Source organism: Prionailurus viverrinus, chromosome E1, assembly GCF_022837055.1.
Source record: "Prionailurus viverrinus isolate Anna chromosome E1, UM_Priviv_1.0, whole genome shotgun sequence".
In the NCBI taxonomy this organism is placed as follows: Eukaryota; Metazoa; Chordata; class Mammalia; order Carnivora; family Felidae; genus Prionailurus; species Prionailurus viverrinus.
Window position 1 is genome coordinate 6,948,195 of NC_062574.1, and position 20,853 is coordinate 6,969,047.

The window sequence follows — 20,853 nt, forward strand, 5'->3', positions numbered from 1 at the left end:
ACAAATAGAAATTGCTTTATTAAGTGCCCATCATATTAATGTGAGAGGTGAGCAGTTGTATGCGCCTGCTGATGTGATGAATTATGTTAAGATGAATTCATATCAACAGGTGACCTAACATTGATCCGCAGGACAAAGTTTTCTAGGGGTGAAGTGTAAATGAGAGCCCATCTCTGCTCATATCTCTCCTGCCCAGGAAGGGTGTGACGGACCCATAGATCACGTACACCTATTTCTTTCTTCCCCACAGAGATAGAGTTCAACATCACAGGGAATTATGGGAGTCCGGTACACGTGAACCACAACGCCAACTATAGCTCAATGCCCTCCCCAGACATGGACCCCACTGACCGTCGCCAGCCCGAGCAGATCCGCCGGCCCCTCAGCGTCGCCACGGATAATATGATGCTGGAGTTTTACAAAAAGGATGGGTATGACTTAGTGTGCCTTTCTCAGCATTGGGGGTTGGAGCCGGGAGGGGCCGAGAGGTAACACAGAACCGGATTGCCAGGCAGGGCGCCCTCTCTGGCAGCAATTTAGGGGATTTGTAGCAATCAAGCTGTTGCCTCCTGCTTGAGGTTTTCCTCTGTGCTATTTAGATTGAGTCCCTTGGCTCGCTTCCCTGGCTTTAGGGGCAAAGGTAAGTGCAACCTTCTGAAATGAGGGTTGTGATCGATACTCATTAGTTATCATCAAAAGAAGGAAAAAAAAGTCGGCCAGCAAGGGGAATTAAAAGATGGGAACACGCTTTATATTTTGACTCCAAATTTATCAGCGTACATCAGTTCTCAAATCCTAAACGGTTCCTCGTTGACGATGGCTCTGCTCACCTGCCTTGTCCATCAACGTTCCTGCACGAACAGCGCCTTGAACGCACGCTTTTACGTTTCCAGCCTCGGTCTCTTTAAGACCGAGAGTAAAACCTACAACCTGACGCAATCTGTGTGTCACCTGTCAGTTTCTAAGACTTTTTCCCGTCTCTTATGATGGACGCCTATACCTCCTGATGCCACAGTCCCCGGGGGAGACTCATCAATGCCTTCTGCTTCATTTGCATAGGAATGATCCCCTCCACGCTGCTGTGAAATCAGTTTCCATAACGTGCAACTGCCTCCTAGGATCCCCAAAGCAAATAAAAGGGGCATATACGTGTTTTCTAACAAGCACGGCTGATTCGCGGTGAGCGTCAGCCACGACCGCGAGGACCGCGCACAGGCCGCAAGCGGGGGCCTCCGAGAAAATATGTCTCAGAGGAGGATTGGGTTGCATCGTTGGTCCAGGGAGTCAGTCAAGTAAACTTCGGTTAAGAACGGAAAGTTGCTGCCATGAAATCAAAGGCAGCAACTGCTCCTTTGAGCCGGACCAGGAGCGTAAAGCGTTGGACGGGAATGACAGAAATTCAGATGACAGAAGCATAGCAGTCACAACTTCCGTCTCCCCGACAGATCACGAGGCAGCCAGAAAGGCCCGCTTGCTTGAAAGGCATCTGGCCTGAAGGGCTGCAGAGGGAAGGTTGGAAACCAGGAACTGTAGGGGTGCGTGCTTGTTTTCAGAGCGGGGACCTAGACCTGTGTCGTGGGATTGACAGAGGCAGGCTCAGAAGGGGCCAGGATCCCTGCTTACCTCCTTACCCACCAGACTCTTGCTGTGCATTGTGTCTTGTGTCTTGATTACCTGCTCTGTGTGGTTGGTTGTTCTCCAGCGAAGGGGGAAAGAAAGACTGGGAATTCTTAGACGCTGCAGGGAGTAGGAGAAATTCCTTAAATCTATAAAAAAAAAAACAAAAAAAAAAACAAAAAAACGAGCATACTTAGAATCTGATCTTTGCATTGTAAGAGAAAGTCAGAGAGACAGAGAAGAGACAGACAAGTGCATATTAGCAGGTGCCTCAGATTTTGTTTTTAATCTCAGGCGAAGCCACTCTTCCTTTGTGAAGTTCGTTGATCCGAGGGGATATACCCCGGAGGGTGAATTCTGGACCTGGCTGGGTTCTGGAGAACTCCTTGGGTCCTAGTGTTTCTCCATCAGAGTTGTGCAGCTCTGTCCTCCCTGCCAGACTCTGTCCGGTTCCAGGCACCCATGAAAAGCAATCCAGATGCCATCCATGGGAGAGTTACCACTATGGAATCTTGGGACAAAGTCCACCGGCCCCCAAAATACACAGGAAGTTGCAGAAGCTTGAATGATATTTTATTTATTTATTTTTCATGTTTTTTTTTTTTTGAGAGAGAGAGTGCAAGCGGGGGAGGGGCAGAGAGAGAGAGGGAGACACAGAATCTGAAGCAGGCTCCAGGCTCTGAGCTGCCAGCACAGAGCCTGATGCGGGGCTCGAACTCATGAACAGTGAGATCACGACCTGAGCCGAAGTCTGATGCTTAACCGACTGAGCCACCCAGGTGCCCCTTGAATGATGATATTTTAAGCCACTGCCTCATCTCTGATGGCATTCTGGCATTCAAGAACTTTGTAAATGAAGTGCCCCTTCTGCATACAATTCTGACTGAAAGCCAGAAACTGGCACCGTCTACTTTTAGGGTATAGGGGATGCACTATGTGAATTACTCTTGGCACCCTAAATGGATACATTTATGAATTGTAAAATTTGTATTGGGGCGCCTGGGTGGCTCAGTCGGTTAAGCATCCGACTTCAGCTCAGGTCACCATCTCGCAGTTCGTGGGTTCGAGCCTCACGTTGGGCTCTGTGCTGACAGCTCAGAGCCTGGAACCTGTTTCGCATTCTGTGTCTCCCCCGCTCTCTGCCCCTCCCCCTGCTTGTGCTCTGTCTCTTTCTCTCAAAATAAATATTTTTAAAAATTGTATTAAACATTAAATTAAGCAGAGGGCTTCCCAGCTTAGGGTAATGGGGTACTGGCACAGGTGTTTTAAGGTTCAGTGGGCTTACAGATGATCAGATCTTAACTGGCTTTAACAGAACTAGAACCCCAAGGTTGTGAGTAAATGTTCTGGGGGAGAAGAAAGGAATTTACGTCAGTTGAGTCCCTGTGTTGTTTTAGTAATAGTAGGGGAATTCTCCACGTTCATCCCATTTCTGAGCTCCTAAAATCTATGAGACACTTATTTTCTTTTATTTATTTTAATGTTCATTTATTTTGAGAGAAAAGTACACGAGCAGGGGAGGGACAAAGAGAGAGAATCCCAAGCAGGCCCTTTGCTGTCAGTGCAGAGCCTGACACGGGGCTCGAGCTCACAAACTGCGAGATCGTGACCTGAGCTAAAATCAAGAGTCGGACGCTTAACCAACTGAGCCACCCAGGCACCCCAAAGCTATGAGACACATTTTAAAGTCTCCAAACTACCCCTTGAAACAGTGATAAATTAAAGCTCATTTTGTCAAAGCGTTTTGGTCAAGTTAAAAAACAAAACCACCAATTGTATGTCAATAACGCCATTACTGAAAGAAAGAAAGAAAGAAAGAAAGAAAGAAAGAAAGAAAGAAAGAAAGAGAGAGAAAGAGAGAGAGAGAGAGAAAGAAAGAAAGAGAAAGAAAGAAAGAAAGAAAGAAAGAGAAAGAAAGAAGAGAGAGAGAAAGAAAAGAAAAGAAAAGAAAAGAAAAGAAAAGAAAAGAAAAGAAAAAAGAAAAGAAAAGAAAAGAAAAAAACTGGCCAATACTTAGAAGAAATGGTGAGTTCCCCTTCAGTGCCAGCAGTGTGTTTCTGGCTGATGGCTCTCTTGTCCCAGACATTATTCAAGGTGGTTCACCCCCATCCCAGCTCCAGGCTTTGGTCCTGATGCCTCTGATTCAGGATGACTTAGAAAACAGAGTGTCTTTAGTAAGACCTGGAGGCAGATTTACGAGCTCACGTCAGCCTTTTTTCATTGTTCTGGTTGGCAGAATAATGACCCCCCCCCCCCAAAGATGGCAGGTCCTGAACCACGGAACCTGTAAATAATTGGGAAAAGCGTCTTTGCAGATGTGATTAAAACGAGGACCTCGAACTAAGGGAATCACTCTGGATTATCAGGGCGGGCCCTCAATGCAATCACATGTGTCCTAAAATGCGGAAGATTTGACATAGGCACACAGAGAAGGCAAAATGCAGAAATGGAGCAGAGAGAGATCTAAAGATGTGGCCACGTGCTGTGAAGTGTATGCCACCAAATACTGGAAGAGCCAAGACGTAGCCTCTGTCCTGGAGCCTCTGGAGGGAGCACAGTCCTGCTGACACCTTGGCTTCGGCCCATTCCTACGGATCCTGGCCTCCTGGCCTCCAGGACTAGGAGAGAATGGATGTCTGTCATTTCCCAGCTTTGTGGTACTTGTTACAGCAGCCACAGGGCCCTAACACCTCCCTTCGCCGCAAATGCGTGCCGGGCGTGCCATGGTGAAAATGGCGGCAGGTGCTTGGTTCTCCTCCCACTGGGGGTTGGAATCTAGCCACGCTCCCTTTGGCGATGATTTGGTGTCCATGACTTAACTAACAGAATGTGGTGGAAGAGATCTACCAGAACTTCAACAGGGTCGGAAAGAGCCCTGTTGATTGTGCCTGGGTCTCCCAAGCACTCGCTCTTGGAACCCAAGTACCTCGCCGTGTGGGAGCCCAAGCAGCCACTCTTGGAGCCCAAGCGCTCTCCACTCTTCTCACTGGAAAGAAGTGAACCCCCCCCCCACCCCGCCTTCATCCCCAGCTGAGCACCGAGCTGACAGCCAGCACCCAGTAAGGGAATCGTCTCGGGATGTGTCCTCACCAAGCCAGACCATCTCAGCTAGTGCTGTGTAGAACATACAAGCCGTACCTGCCAAACTCTGCCGAAGGTGTGGATTTGAGACCCAGATAAATAAGCTGGTTTGTTTCGAGGGTGGCTTCTTATGCAATAAAAGCTAAAACATGCTTTAAAAAAAGAATACTGCTGTCCTAAGGCCCCAACCCCATTCCTCTAGGATGATTTAATTGGCCTGGGCTGGGATTCAGGCATTGGTGGTTTTTTTAAAGGTGTCCTGGCTGATTCTAACATGCATCTAGGGCTGAGAACCACCGAACCACAGAAAGATTTTGCCATTCTGAATAAAGAACTTGGCAATGATACAATTGACCAACATGTGGTTCCTCTTTCAAATCTTAAAACCTGACGTGCCTGTCACCATTTCACTTGTCCCACGCGGTCTGGTCGTCAGAGGTGTTCTATCAGCAGCCCACAAATCTACGAGGATCTTTCCACCAGAGCTCATGATCTCCTTTAGAGCTCAGCTTGGTGCGTGACACATCCTTAGCCTGTGTGTGACAGCCACTCTCTGATGGGTCTTGTCCCACCCGCCTGGACCTTCATCTAGATGTTCAGCTCGGGATAGGTGTCTTTAATTGAGGAGGTCCAAGAGCAATGTGAATGGTGCTTTCTGGAATACTGGTTCCTCTGTTGGTTGTACTGGCTTGGGAGTCTGGGGTCTAATGGACTCCTAAAACACATGATTCAACACACGGAGACCAGTTGGTTTAGCATGTGACCTCTTAGAGTCTGTCACGTGTCACAGATCTTCCTGAGGGAGCTGTGGCGTGCTCTGTTTCCCAAATTCATTAAATCGAAGTCGGCGGTCGCGTGATAATCACAGCTAGTGGTCCAAGGGCCTTCTGTAATTGCGGCTATCAGGTGTTCTATAGACGCTGAAGGGGAGGATGAACAGCGAAGGCAGCGACCCCAAAAGACGTGTCATGGATGTCTGTCTGGTGCATTCATTTCATTTCCGATAGAACCTGAACCCTTCTGCAGACGAGCTCACCTAGTCATCCTGGGTATCAGTGGGAAAGTTGACTCCTATTTTGGATTTGTACTGGCCAAATGGACCTTGGAGAGGTAAATTCTTGGCCCAGGCCCGGGCCGAGGAATGTGGCCAGATGACTCCAGTCTTTATTTGTACTGGGGGAGGTTATGAAACTTTGTTGTTAGGTATTTTAAAAAGGGATCATCCCTGGAGGGACTGGAAATTACCCGAGTCTGGCCTTCCCAGGTGCGTGTAGGCAAGGGTAAGTCTTCGGATTTTTAGGTTTCCTGTCACTCACCATGTGGTGACCCGCCAAGGCCCCTGCCACTGCTTCCTGGCCCCCAAGTGTATCTTAAACATTCCTTGAACTTGAAAGTCTTCCGTGGATGCCTGGAGAGCCACCCAGATTCCCCAGGGCCTCCCGTCTGATGACAGACGCATTTCTTGTCTCCTCTCCCTTGGCCGGCTTTTGCCCAATGCAACTGATCTTTAGAACAAAAATCAAAACCTTCCAGATCTCTATAGACTTAAAATACTTCAAAGCCATATATTAGTTAATACCTCTGGCTAGGATTGTCCCTGACCAGGGATTCAGGAGCTGCGTGGCAGCTAGCTGCCCTGCAGAGGGGAGAAAAGCAAAAAGCAACAGCTAACCTGTGACGATCTACCTATTCTTTTTTTCTTTTTTTTTTTTTTTTTTACTTTTTTTTAATGTTTATTTTTGAGAGACAGAGCATGAGCAGGGGAAGGGCAGAGAGAGAGAGACCCAGAATCGGAAGCAGACTCCAGGCTCTGAGCTGTCGACACAGAGCCCGACATGGGGCTTCAACCCACGAACCGTGAGATCATGACCCAAGCCGGAGTCGGACGCTCAACCGACTGAGCCCCCCAGGCACCCTTGTAGACGGGTCCTTGCAGCTGGATTTTCCATCTTTCAGACTTGGGTTTTTTCCTTCCCTCCCCCCACGGAGGCAGTCCTTTGTCTCTTCATTTTTAAGATTCTGGCTTTTAGGCTTTCCCTGCTTTCCCTGGCTTTTAGGCTTTCCCCCAGGTTACAGGCTTTCAAACAAGAACATCACTTCCTTTCCTGCACCAAGGAGACATTTATAGGTCTGACCTTTCTGTTCTCTCCATCCACCCACCTTGTGGGAGAAGAAGAAGCCTTACATACTCTGAACATGCGGCATGTGAGCTTTGGGGTCAGGCTCTCTCCAAGTTCAAATTCTGGTCCTGTGACCTTGGGAGGTCACCTAATCTCTGACTGCCTCAGTTTCTTGATACGCAAAATGGGGAAATGGATAGTAGGCACCCACCTGAGAGTTGCTTTGAGCATTAAATAAAATTTGGCTTATGAAGTGTTTAGAACAATCCTCTGTACATGGCCAGCGTTAGCTGCTTTTAGCACACAGGCTGGAATTTTGAGTGACGTCGTGCCGTTTTTAAGATAGTGACGTGCCTGGGTACGCTTCTCCGTCCATGAGGTACTCTGTCCAACCCCTTCCTTTCCACTCACTGGGTGGATGGTGTCCCATCTCACTGAGAACACCTGCAATGGTTTTTTGGCTCCACCCGCTGTGGGCATTCGGGTTGGTTCCACAAGAGAAAATGCACTAAAGCCAAAATGGACTGGCCGAGGACCGAGGAAGGTTGCTGGACGTCCCCCCCAGCCCCCCGCCCGGGACGTGGAAGGCCTCTGTGGGGTGGAGTGTTGTGGCCATTTCTGCCCGAGTCCCCTGCTGCCCGTCACAGGTTTTGCTTCCCAAAGAACCCTTCAGCCAAGACGACCCCTCTTCTTCCCTTCTTTCCTGCCCTGACGACCCAGGCTAGGCAGTAAGACTTAGGGAGGTGAGGATCCCCTCTGTATTTTTCTATTCCTGACGCCTACAGTCACCCAAGGAGGCTTTCAGCATCCCACCCTCTGATGCCCACACGGGCCCACCTCACCAGGTTCCTGGAAGACTCCAGAGCCTGGGGAAAAGGGACTGTATTCCTTGTTTGTTCCTCTTACGCCTACCAGAGAACCCCCCACCCTGATCTTTGGGGTTTTGTTAGGAGGGGGAAGCGATCTCATGGCAGATCCTGTGGACTCGGGTGACGTGACCCAGATGGGGTCTTCATGGTATCTCCATCTCCTCCTGGCCGGATTCACTGTCTTTACTTCGTTCTCTATGAAGATTAAGAAAGAAAAGGCTGTACTTGGCACCTGCAAGGACAGAGCATCATCATTGTCAAGGCCACTGCTAGTTGGTTTCTTAGTAGCTGCTCCGTGGTTTGTACACAGTGTCCTGCTTGTTCTCGACGACCCTGAGGAGGAGGGGGGAGGGTCATTATCACTCCCATTTTGCAGAGAACGAGCAGAGGATGTGACACGTTAAGTAACTCACCCAAAACCCCAGGTAATGAGAAAAGCTGGGATTCAGACCCTAAAGCCCGTTGCATTTGGCAAACCAGATCACCAGGGAGCCTGGTATTGGAGGTTGCCGATGCTGGAAGATGTCCCTGGAAATAGAAGGCATCCCCCAGGAGCCCTGATCCTGAGGCCCATGCCCCGCCCTGCTGCACCCCCCTCCCCTAAATTGGAAAGATCTTTTTTTTTTTTTTATGTTTGCTTTTGAGAGAGGGACAGAGCATGAGCAGGGGAGGGGCAGAGAGAGAGGGAGACAGAATCCGAAGCAGGCTCCAGGCTCTGTTGCTGACAGCTCGACGCGGGACTTGAACCCACAAACCTTGAGATCGTGACTTGAGCTGAAGTCATCCATTTAACTGAGCCACCCACAGGCCCCTGGAAAGATCCTTCTAAGTAAAAGAGCACAGGGTAAAGAAGATGGGGTGAGATGGACAGACGGACATCCTTAGACCCCCCCCCCCGTTGGTCGCTGTGGCAACCATCCTGCCTGTGTGTCACCCTCACCTACCGCCACAGCTAAGCCCTGTCATTTTCCCTTCCTCTGCTGAGACTAAGCCTTTTGCCCTTTTCATCCTGATAATTTCTGGAGCCTAATGCTTCTCCCCTGCAGTCCCCTTTAAACACCAGGGTATGCAGCTGGACCTTGTCCTAGAGTTTCGAGTGGCCTCCAGGAGCGATTCTGGAGCTCCTGGAGAAGGTGCTTATTTATTGGGGCGGGGGGGGGGTTCCTCAGACCCAATATGACTTGAAAACTAGTAGGTCCTGGAAAGAGACCCAGGCATCCAGCCCCCTAATCCCCCAGGTGCCCTCCATGGGAGATGAGAAATAGTAACCACGACACGGGACGAGAAAAGACCTCCAGGGATCTTATGGAGGGACGAGTGTCAGGAAGCTGTCCCCATCCTCGTGTGTGCTCTGCTTTTACTGACCCTGCTCCATCCTGAGGCACGTTTCCTTCAAGGACCCAAATCCCACCTGCAACAACCAGTCTAGGAACTTGAACCTTTTGTTTGTTTGTTTGTTTAATGTTGGTGCTCGTGTCTAAAGTTAAAGCCCTTTCGGGGTGGACAGAATTCACGGTAATAGGTCTGTGCTTCTGACCGGGGTGGGTCAGAGTAAGCACGAGATCACCCCCATACCCACACCCCCCTGTGCAGATACACAGCAGACATGGAGGCTGGAAGGTTTTCTCGTCGCACAAATGTTTGCGTCTCCCTAGTACTGGAAATAATCAGGTCTTGGCTTAGACGGTGAAAGTCTTGACTTCACACCACGGTACTGGTTACCTCCTAGAGCAACGGAAAGAACTTACAGCCTTCTAAAACTTTTTTTCTTTTAATGTTTATTTATTTGGGGAGAGAGAGAGAAAGCGTGAGTGGGGGAGGGGCAGAGAGAGAGAGGAAGAGAGAGAATCCCAAGCAGAGCCCAATGGAGGCCCGACTGGTGAACAGTGAAATCATGACCTGAGCCAAAATCAAGAGTCAGACGCTTAACCGACTGAGCCACCCAGGCTCCCCAGAATGAATAGCCTTCTAAACCATGTAACTTGGAAGCCGGCAGATGGCAATTTCCACCGATTTCTTTCTTCTCCCTTATGACACCCTCTCCCCCCAACCCGTACTCCCACCCACACCAATATCAGCCCTCCAGATTCTCTATTCACCTGTGAGCTTGGTAGGATACAACCTTGGCCCAATCAGAAGAGTTGCTCGAACTAGAGAGGCCAAGTCAATTGAAAGCATTTCACAGCACCGTAAAGGCCCTGCTCTCAGACCCCGACCCCGGCAACCTGTGTGTCCAAAGGAAGGCATAGTTTTTTTGACACTAATATCTGTATGTTTCTGTCCCTGCAGCCTTAGGAAAATCCAAAGGTACGGTATTCTCGGGTAGCCACGAGGTCACGTTCAATCTCTGAAAACAAAGCAAGCCATGCCTTAGTGAGCTCCGCGAGAGGGTGAATGTGCCGTGTTTGGGTGCTTGGCCGGCTTTAATGGAAGCTGTGGCTCGGTGGTTAAAAGCGAATCGGAACCCGGAGTGACCAATAGGCACGATCAGCCCCTTCCCTGCGGCAGAGACGAGCGGCTGGGGCCTGTAGGGGTTGCAGCCGGGCCAGGGTCTTGGGGCCAGTGCGGGAGTCCGGACTCGGGCCTGTGCTCTAGACCCCAAGTGACAAAAGGAAGGACGGACGTTTAGATGTGTCCTGCTGGTCAGTGCCATGTTCTAGTGCGATGCTGCTCCCTGCCCTTCTCATCTCCATCTCTCACTCGTTGGGGGGGGGGGGGGGGGGGGGGGGCGGGGAAGCGAGTGCCCCCAGAGAGGCTGCATTCTGCTCTGGGGGACAGCTTTGGAGTCCACACGCAGATCTAAGGCCAGCTGGCTTTGGCAGAGGGTGGAAGCGCCGGGGGCCGCTGGTGCGCGCGGCTGGGGGACCCCGGAGCCTCCGGCAGGGGGCGCGGCGGCGGCCCGGCCTCGCTTCCCCGGGGCGCCCAGGAGGGTCGCTAAGGCTTCGCTGCTGTTCTCCCAGCGGACGTGCTTGAATGTGTCCGCCGCGCGGGGGAGGGAGCCCCACCCCCGTCACGCGCGGCTAAGCGGCTGTCTTTGTGTCCCTCGCCAGCATGGGCGTGCGGGTCATGGACACGTCCTGGGTGGCCCGAAGAGGCTCCTCGGCCGGCAGGAAGGCGTCCTGCGCCCCGCCCACCATGCAGCCCCCCGCGCCGCCCGCCGAGCTGGCTGCCGCGCCTCTGCCTTCGCCGCTCCCGGAGCAGCCCCCGGACGGCCCCGCGGTGGCGGCGGCGGTGGCGGCCCCCTCGCTTTCGCCGTCAGGCTTGGGGCTCCAGCCCGGGGTGGAGCGCACCAGGTAAGCGGGGGGAGGGGGGGGGCCGGGCTGGCTGCGCGCCTGCGCGGGGCGGGGGGGGGGGGGTCGCTGCACCCGCTCTGGGGGGGGCCTCCGGCTGCTGTCACTTTCCCAGTGCCTGAGCCTTCGTGTTTGGCTTCGCGTGTCACGCCGGCACCTGCTGATTCCCAGCTCCCCAGATTTTCAGACCGAGCCCAGGCTTCCCAAGAATAGCATTCCCTTCCCCTCCCCCACTCCCTCCGCCAGCAGACGGCTAAGGTGGCAGCTCTTAAAATCCGTGAGAGATCGAAGCTTCCCGCTCTCCTGTCCGCTTGCTTCCTGGGCTGTAAATACTTCCGGTTTCGAAATACGGAGTTTCAGTATTTCTCCCTTTCTCTCCTCTGCGCCGTTCTCACTGCCTAGTTTCCTGGGCGCAGATCGGGGAAGTTGGAGAGGAAGTCAGGTGGCCTCCCTGGGCCTGGTGGCCCGTGCAGCCTGCTGCCGGGTGGAGCTTCCATTCTTTCCTGGGGGGGAGAAAGCAGACCAGCTCAGGGCGCCGCCAGTGCAGTGAGCATTTATGGAGGACTGGGTCCATCCAAGGAGGAAACGTGTGATCGGTGCTCTTCAGGCAGTCCCGTCCCAGCGACGGCCACCCCGGGGTCACAGGGGAGAGAGACTTTGGCCCTTCCTCGTCTGGCCCTTCCTTGAAAGGGGTATCCTAGAAGTGGGAATGCCCCAAGACTGCTTTGCTGGGTGTTTCCGTGTGTTCTGGGAAAAATCAGATGCCTCTGCGTTCTGTTAGGGGACACAGCGTTCCCCCATGGCTGCTGCTGCTGGAAAAATTGTGTTGGAGACTTCGGGAAGCCAAACTTTTATTTATTTTATTTTACTCTATTTTATTTCATTTTATTTGTTTTGAGAGAGGGAGAGAGAGAGAGCAACCAGGGGAGGAGCAGAGAGGGAAAAAGAATCCTAAGCAGGCTCTGCACTATCAGCATGGAGCCCGATGTGGGGCTCAAACCCACGAACCACGAGATCATGACCCAAGCTGAAACCGAGAGTCAGGCATTTAACCAACTGAGCCTGAACCAACACTTGGGGCTAAACGCTGTTTGGCATAGAAACAACATTTCTAGGAAATGCCCCTCAAAGGTGGATCCCCCCAGCCTCTGAAGGTGTCCCGGAATGTCACAGCTGGGTGGCCTTGAGAGTCGCTCACGGGCAGGGGACATGACCCGCTGGATCAGAGTAACCAAGAGGCCGGTCTCGTCTCTCTACAGCCATACATCGTACCGCCCCTTTCTCTCGGGGTAACCAGCTGTCGCTTTCCTTTGGGCACCAGCGTTTCTGTTTGTCTCCTACCTCTCTTCTCTCCCCCACATGGATTCTTTCCAGTACAGACGGGTGTTCCATTGGAGTTTTTGTTTTTGTTTTTTTCTGTGTTGTGGACATTTGCAGCTCAGATGATGTTGCCTTCAGTTGCCAGTTTCCTGTTACGCGCCACCCCCCCCCCCCAGCTGCCTCCCCAGGATGTCAGGCCCTTCCCTCCTCCCTCTGGCTTGCTCGAGCCTCTCCGTGCACCCCCCCCTCCCCAGCACGCCCCCTCCCCCAAACCTCCAGGCCTGGCGGCTCTCTCCAGCCAGGCTCAGCCTCGGCCTCCCGCTCATCTGCTTGGCATTAACTCTGACCCCAGACTCTGCTTCCCGCCCCCTTTGCGCCCCAGCTCGCTGAGTCCTGTGTCCCCAGAGCTAACGTGTCCTTGAGCGGGCCCTTCCCTGGGCCTTCTCCATGTAGTGCTCCTAGTAACCACCTTACACCCCACCTCTCCCCACTGGGTCAGCTGCACCTGTGCTGGGGAGAAACCAGCAAGGCTAGTAAGTAGGTAAAGACTTGTTTCTGGGGCGGGGGGGGGGGGGGGGGGCCGGGGTGCATCAGCTGGGCGGGGCAAAGACGTGTGAGCTGCTTGGTCCCTACATTCCATGGGCAGGTGTCTTACCAATCTTAAGAAGAGTCTGGAATCCCACAAGAAGCAGATTCTTTGTGCTACTTTTGTGTTTTCTTTTACTGTTTTAATGGCGGTAGAGGTGGAAGGAAGGATGAATAGATACTTGGCCTGAATACCTGGGTGTCTGGTGACGTTGGGTCTGAGGAAGAATAAAAGACAGAGTCTTGCCTCACCCGAGTGAGCCAAGGGCGCTCGAGGGTTTCATTGTTTTTGTTAACAGCACAGAGAAAGGAGTTGCCCTTCCAGACCCTCTGGATGAAATGGCTTTTTTGGGGGGCGGAGAGGGGACTTACCCACGTGTGGTTTGAAACTCCCCCCCGAGAAGGGGGAGAGTTTACCACGGCCTTGGACGTGGTGCTCCCTTCACTCCTTCACGCGGGGAAAACCAGCTGTACTTTGGCGTTTGCTCTCCCAGCCCCGGCCCCTGCCTCCCAGCCCTTCTCACCGAACCCCGGTGGGAAGGGGTGCCATATCTGTAGCTCTCATAGTTGGGGCCTCGAGATAGATTTAGGCTCTGTCTCTTGTCGTGGGGAAGAGGTGGCCAGGGTGAAGGACTGAGGTTCCCATCCCCACACCCTACCCGAGGGCATCAGAGTCCAGGCGGTTTCCTGTACGGCTGGCAGGTAGCTTAAACCCTGGTTTGCCAGGGGCCTCCTGGAGCACCGCGTGGGGAACCCCAGCAGAGGGGACATCTGGAGATCAACTAGGAATGTCTGCCTTGGAGGGTGTAGTGGGGGATGGGGCGGAGTGATGAGCTGGCCGTATATCTGCTGTCCCTATTCTGTGGCGTGGAGTAGGGTGTCTCTTAACATGCACTTGATGCTTAGGACCATGCCTGGCGGAAAGCCAGCAGTGAAGGATGAATCCCCTTTGGGACACGGTGACCCAGGTGTCCCTTTGTCAATTCAAGGGACGTCAGAGGCCCTCACTGCCATTGGCCCTTACGCCGCCTAAGCCGGGGGGCCTGGGACTTGAGCTGGCCACATTTGGAAGCGCAGACAAGGACTATGTTAACCCTCCCACCTGCTGGGACTCACTCGTCCCCAGGATGGGTTCCAGAAGCCCTACTCGGTTTGGGGCTGTGGTGGAGGTCAGGGAAATCAGCGGAGAGCCACGGCCACAAGGCCCCGCAGGGAGCCCCCATGTCACACAGTGACCCAGGGAAGCCCTCTTGGCCCTGCTATGCCGTGGACACAGAAACACCAAGAGCAGCTAGGTGTTCCCATGTCAGGGTGTCCAAGAACCCCCGTGTCGATCACAGGATAGAGTGGAGATGCTCATGGTCTCCTGGTGGACAGAGGGCACAGGCGTGGAGAGGGGGCTGGCAGTGGGGGCCACGGATGTGGAGATGGGAGCAGCACCCGGGCCCCCAGAGCCCAGGAAGGGACAGTGGCCTCCAGGATACTCCTGGAGTATCTGAAGTATGCTCTGAAGGCATCATGAAGGGCGTGGGGCAGACCGGAGCTGGCCCGGAGGAGCACGCAGGACTGCGACCCACAGGCAGACGCTGCACCTGCCCAAGTTCAGGGGCTTTCTTATCTATCCTGTGTGCTTCTATTCCAGCGCTTCGAAAAGCAAGGAGCTTTCTCCTGGATCTGGGCAGAAAGGAAGTCCAGGCTCCAGCCAGGGGACTCCCTGTACGGGGACCCAGCCGGGGACCCAGCCAGGCGCCAGCCCCAGCCAGCCGCCCCCAGACCAGAGCCCTCACACTCTTCGGAAAGGTACGTCACTGCCACCCTTCGCGTGGGTCTCGGGCCTGGGACACTGCCTGGACGCTCGTGTCCCTCGGCGGATGTGGATATTGAGAAACCGCGGACTTAGCGAGACGTCCCTGGGCTGGGCGTGAGAGCTTTTGGAAGTTAACCAGCTCTGAGAGGGCCCACTTCATATTTATTCCTTCTTCGACTCATTTGAACAGTGTACCCAGGGCATCGGTTCTCGTACACTAAGGCCTCTGTGTAGACATCATTGCCCAGGATGGCACGGGTCTTCAAGGACCCTTCCGGGCCCTACTGCCATCGTTTAAGATGCTATGTGGCGTCTTCGGCAGCAGCCCAGAGACACTGGCGCACAGCTGCCTACCCCTGGGATCGTTTCTGGAAGGTTCCACAGATTGTTTCTGGAAGGTTCCCGAGGGAATCGGGACTGTTTCCATAGGAGTCCTGACCTTCCATGTTTCTGTTTGGGAAGGCAGACCCATGAGCCGCCCAACCCAGAATCTTCCATGGAGCGTACTGTAAAAGGCCCAGTTATTCTCTCTGGAATGACTTTCCGGAAGCTAACGAGCTGCTCTGTGGGGACGTTTCATAAATGGGGAGCAGCACGGAATATGTACTAACCTTTTTTGGGTTTTTTTTTCAATTTTTTAAAAAATGTTTTTGAAGTTTGTTTATTTTTGAGAGAGAGACGGAGTGTGAGCAGGGGAGGGACAGAGAGAGAGGGCGAGAGAGAATCCCAAGCAGGCTCTGTTGTCAGCACAGAGCCCGACGTGGGGCTTTGAACTCACAAACCGTGAGACTGTGACCTGAGCCGAAACCAAGTCAGACACTCAACCCACTGAGCCACCCCGGCGCCCCAAGCTTTTTTGTGTGTTTTTAAGCCCCTTCGTCTTTTCACGCCGTGCCTCCAGCTTTATGTCATGGCCCGGTCCCGTCGCCACCAAGGAGTGGTCAATGTCATCACAGACATGGTGCCGTCATCTGGCACTCCCCTCCCCCCAGCTTGTGTTCGAGCCTCGGTGCCTAGGGTCTCCGCTCGCCGCCCACCCTGAGTCATTCCAGCAGTAGCCACTCCGCCGTCGTGAGCCCTGGCTGTCCTCGCGGGGGCTGTCCGGCTGAGCAGTGGTTTTGTTACGGTTCCTGGTTGCTGCTCTCCATGAATGATGCTGTGTAACCACTACAACCCTGTGCGGGATAGACTGCCCTGCCCGTTGTGTGGAGGAGGTTGAAATAAACTGCAGTGGGTAAGATGAGGTAGGGACCCGACCCCAGGTTGATGAGACCGTCCCTGTCCACTCCACACCCCAGCAGAGCCCGGGGAGCGCATTAGAATAGATTTGGTTCCAAGGTGGGGGGTGGGAAGCGGGGGTAGGGAGAAGAGTCCCCGGTGCCTCCTGGAGCATCTAAAAGGCAGTTTCTTCTGGAATCAGCGCTGCCCCCAGCAGCCCTCACCTGATTCTGACAGTTAGTTAGTGATCGCTTTCTCAAAACGTCTGCACATCAGCGGGGTCATCCAAGTGCTGGATTTTGTCCTTCTTACCGGTTCATCTTTAATTTGTAAAGTATCTGCCATCCCATAGCACGGTCAAGTAAATAAAAAGAGGGGTTGGGGCAGTATGCCTGGGTGGTCTTTGCCCAGAGGGTACAATTCTCCAGAGAAAACCACGTCGGAGGCGAGTAGACAGGGTTCCGAGGAAGGACCGGGAAAGGACAGAGAAGGCGAGAGAGACGCTGGGCTTCTGCGGCCGGAGGACCCGGGGCATCGGTCGCTCTGCCAGGAGCCAGTGGGCAGGTTCAGCCAGAAGTCCCCAGACGCTCGCCCCCCACCCCCTGCCCAGCTCCAGGGTCCCCCGTGTCTCCAAGTGAGCTCTGATCGTCCTTGTCGGACCCCGTGTCGCAGACTCCCCCTTCCCAGTGCACTTTGGACACCTGTCACCTCTCGGAAGCCAGGAGAGGACGCAGGGCAGCCGGCCACTGGCCGTGCGTGGGCAGCGCGCTCTCGGGCTTGGCTGGGGCCACGTGTGCGTCACGGCAGGGATCCAGGGCAGAGGAAGAGAGATGGGAAGGCACGAAAGCTTGCGGTTCTGGGTGGATCTCTAAAAGCTGTACCGGCTGCGCGCAGGGTGGGGAGGGTGGGGGGAGCGTGGGCCAGGGGGTGGCGAGGCTGGGCGGACAACGGGCACGCGTCACAACCTCGCGTGTGTGTGTTCTTGCGTTTTCTCTTCCAGTTTCCAAGAAGCTGGCACCTATCCCGCCCAAGGTCCCCTTCGGCCAGCCGGGGGCCGTGGCTGACCAGTCTGCCGGCCAGCCGTCCCCGCTCAGCCTGTCCCCCACGCCCCCGAGCACCCCCTCGCCCTACGGACTGAGTTACCCTCAGGGGTACTCCCTGGCCTCTGGCCAGCTCTCCCCGGCCGCCGCGGCCCCTGCCCTGGCCTCCCCCGCCGGCTTCACGAGCGCCGCGGCCAAGTCTCGGCCCACCCCCAAGCCCCGACAGAGACCCACGCTGCCGCCCCCTCAGCCTCCTACGGTCAGCCTGCCGGCCCCGAGTCCGCAGTCCACGGAGCACCCCGTGCTGGATGGCGTGGCCCCCGGGGAGAGCATGTCTACAGGTAACTGAGCCGCGGCGCCCGCATGCTTTTCCGCGCTCAGCTGGCTGTGCCCGGTGGACGGGGTCACTGGCGCCACTGTCTGTCGACAAGCTGCGCTGGGGCCCGGGGAGCCCCCCCCCCCATCCTCCCCCGCCACGAGGTCAGCGGATCCAGATTGTCCCGCGGGAAGCGCTCCCGATGGCATTCCTCCCCGTGGAACCCCTCCCGGCACGGGGTTCCGATTCCGGATTCCGTTCGGAACCTGGGGGCCGAGCACGAGTCCTCGGATGGGGCTTCAGGGGAGGGCGGGGGCCGGACTGGGATCCAGACCAGCCGGCGCGTAAGCGCAGGTGAGTGTACTGGCCGCTTGCCTCGGCCAGAGCCCACGTGCAGGCGCAGTTGCAGACCCCGATCTTGAGAACAGAGGCCGAGAACCAGAGGCGGTTTTTCCCTCTTAAGGAAATCAGCCTCATTAGAAAAATGCGTTTCCAGCCACGCTCAGGGGAGGGTCGGTTTCAGGAAAGATGCGTATTCCCGCCCCGCCATCCCGGCTCTTTGAGGTGCTTGTCGGACGAGCCCACAACCGCTGCATTTAGTTTTGCTTGAAGTTTAAAAATTAAAGATGGAGCTATCCCCGCCCCCCGCTCCAACAGAGAAAACGTAAAAGCGCGACATCACGAATGCCGCATTCGGCAGAACCCGTTTGTGGGTTGGAGAAAGAGGGTATTTTTGAAACTTCTCCCCAGGCGCGCTCGACCACATGACGTTAGGGACTCTCTGCGGCGGCCGCCCAGTCCTTCGAGCGTTTTCCTCGGTCAGGGAGGCAGGCAGGGCGCCGGGCCGCGTCTCGGCCTGGAACCGTCTGGCCGGGCGGCGGGGCCCGGGGCGTGTCCCTCCTGTGTCGTCCCAAGTAGCAGAAGCCGAGGCGGCTTGGGGTGTGCATGCACATCCCCCGGATTCACGCGCACAGCACGCAGACCCTGCGCAGACGCAAACACATGCCCCACGTCCGCGTCCACGTTACGTACCAGATTCCTACACAGGCGTACACACCACACCCAAGTACACGTGACCTGTGCACCTACCGCGTCCGCACACTATACCCTGCACGCGTCAGCGGTCCTAGGTCTCGGGGTCCCTGCGATTTCCGACGGGGATGGTAGTTTTACCCGTCCCCCCCCCCCCCCCCCAGAGGTGAGGTTTTTTTCCACCTGGGTCACGAGGGAGGCCGAGCTTGCTGGGTCCAGCGCCCTTGGGCTTGTCTGATCCGAGCGGCTGGGGCGGGTCGGGAGATTGGACCGTTGCGGGGAGCAGCCTTTGGCGGTTTGGCTTTATTTTGGGGTGTGATTAAGGTCCGAGGTACAGCCGCTGACGGCTGCCCCGAGGCTTGTAAAAAATACTGGAAATTCCTCCCCGAAAATCGACGGTGAGTGCCGCCTCCTGCTGGTAGCTGACGGCGGTGATGCCTCCACAGGGGAGGGGGCCCGGGTGACCCCAGGAGCTCGAGGTCACCCCGAGTCGGCCCGAGGGGCCGCTCCTCCAGCCACCCCAGGGAAGGGACGCGGGGTGGCGTCGTTGATGCCGGAAGCAGCGGAAGGAGCTTGGGCTGCCCCTGGACAGAGACGGACGGGTGGTGACACCATCAGAGGACAAATTGGGGGGCCGAACGTGGGCAGTGGAAGGCTCTGAGGGGCGGCCCCCACGCCGTGGCGTGTCCGTGTTCTTTGCAGCACGCTGTCGTCCTGTCCGTCCGCACGGGCCTCCTCTGTGACACGTGGGGCGCGGCCCGACGGACTGTCCTGCTCGGCGTAGTTTTTTGTCCCGTTCTTGTCTCATCGTGTTTATTCCTCTCTCCGAATCCTGTCGTTGTGTTCCTGCAGCCGTGTGACGGGAGGGCCGCGGTTGCGGATGCGCGTGAGGGGGATTTCAGGGTAAGCGGCCCCCGGGGCCACGGCGCGCCCGGCTCTGCATGTGGCTCCGACCCGCCCGCATGGCAGCTCCACTCCGCGCCCTCCCCGGCCTCGGGGACGCCCGCGAGCCCCTCTGGCTTTCGGGGGACCGCTGGCCTCGTGGGGTCTGGCTGGCTTCGCGCTGGGTCCCGGGGAGGAAGTCCGCAAGCAGGCTTAGCCGCTCCCCCCACCTTCTCCGCCTCCACCCCCACCCCCAGGCACCGGGCGCCCTCTCCCTGTTTTTTACGAGTGCAGGCGTGACAGCGTGGGCCTTGGCTCGGGCGGGTGTCCCGTGAGGGTCCCGCCCGGTGCTGCGGGGACAGGGTCCCCGTGGCCATGAGGTCCCCCTGGCGGACCCCCAGTTTCCCACGGGGGCTCTAACTTGTCCTCTGGGCCGACGCAGCCGGCGAGGCCCGAAGAATCCGCCGCGGTGGGTTCAGCCTGGGCTTGTTCGCCCCAGTGTCTGCGGCCCGGGTCCTTCCTAACTCAGGGTTTGGGAAGCATTCCCCCCGGTTTCTGCCCGGTCTCCTCTGCCCACAGGGACTAGATGCTCAAAAGTAAAAGCGAGGAAAGCCGCTGTTCTGGTCTCAGTAAGAAGGGGCGGCTCTTCCCCCCCCCCAGCCCCCCCCCCGGGGGCCAGCCCTCCGTGGAAGCTGCCAGGCCCTTGGTCCTGTGGAGACTGGGGACAGGCACAGCACGAGGGTGTCCTGGGCCCTCCTCCTCCCCCGCCCCGGGTCTCCTAACAGATGCTTCTGAGGCTGTCTCCCCTCCCCGGCAGTCGGTGGGGGCTCCTGTCCTCCACCCCCGTCCTGCCCCCCGCCAGTGGGCTGCCTTCCCTCCGGGCTCTCAGGGAACAGTCGGGTCAGCAGCCAGCCTGTGATTCCACAGCCACACCCACAAGGTGACGGGACGGGCTTTCGAATCTGGACAGAAGGCTGCAGGGTAGATGTCCCCAGACGGGGCCACGAGGCATCCCCGGAGGCAGGGGGAGCTGAGCCTGGGGCCCCCTCTCAGTAGGATGAAGACGGGTTGGAAGGACGCTTTGAGGACCGTTTGGGGGGCAGGGTGACAAACAGAAGGACGTTTGTCCCAGAGCTTCCATGTTTGTATGTCCGAATGTCTGTCTGTCCTTGGGCTGAATGTTGGTTTCAAAAAATACCTTAAAGAGCCCCCCCATCCTCCCTCCCCCACCCTGGAGGCTGGCCCAGGGCCACCCCTTCTAGGAACACGTCCCTGTCCTCCAGGCCCAGGTTGAAGGCAAGGCTGTGCGGGGCCAGAAAGGAAGCTGGCTAAGGGGGGTGAGGGGGGGCGGAGCACCCCCAGGGCCTTGGTTCTGCCCCGCCCCCCGGCCACCCCCTGGGTCCACCACCTCCCGTGTGCACCTAGCTACCTAGCTACCGGCTCTGAGGAACCGCCTGGGCTTGGGGCCCGCAGAGGCCCTGAGTTCCGCATGCTGAGCCCGGTCTCCTCGGGCACAGTCTTCCTGATCGGCTCCCAGAAGGCATGATCTTTCAGTGCCCGCAGTAAGGACGTACCGGGAGGTGAGCAGCTGTCCTGGGGCCGACGGTGGGGGGGGGTGGGGTCTGTCCCCACAGCCTGAGGTCCCTGAGCCCCGCCCCGAAAGCCACCTCCCCTCG

The 20,853-nt window shown here is 56.0% G+C and overlaps 1 protein-coding gene across 5 annotated transcripts in view; it reads left to right on the top strand.

The window, feature by feature from the left end:
* Window positions 1-20,853, top strand: part of ARHGAP44 (Rho GTPase activating protein 44) — a 180,917-nt gene that overhangs the window by 158,372 nt on the left and 1,692 nt on the right. Inside the window, exons 16-21 of one of the 5 annotated variants that reach the window (XR_007146788.1) lie at window positions 251-431; window positions 10,738-10,980; window positions 14,525-14,682; window positions 16,908-17,288; window positions 19,148-19,198; window positions 20,695-20,757. Coding sequence is in view for 3 of the 5 variants with exons in the window: in XM_047832393.1 (XP_047688349.1) it covers window positions 251-431; window positions 10,738-10,980; window positions 14,525-14,682; window positions 16,908-17,288; window positions 19,148-19,155 (971 nt within the window). In the remaining 2 variants the exon portion in view is untranslated. Of the gene's footprint in view, window positions 1-250; window positions 432-10,737; window positions 10,981-14,524; window positions 14,683-16,907; window positions 17,289-19,147; window positions 20,758-20,853 lie in introns of all 5 variants that reach the window. The other 4 variants (XR_007146787.1, XM_047832393.1, XM_047832392.1 and 1 more) reach the window with 4 other exon arrangements.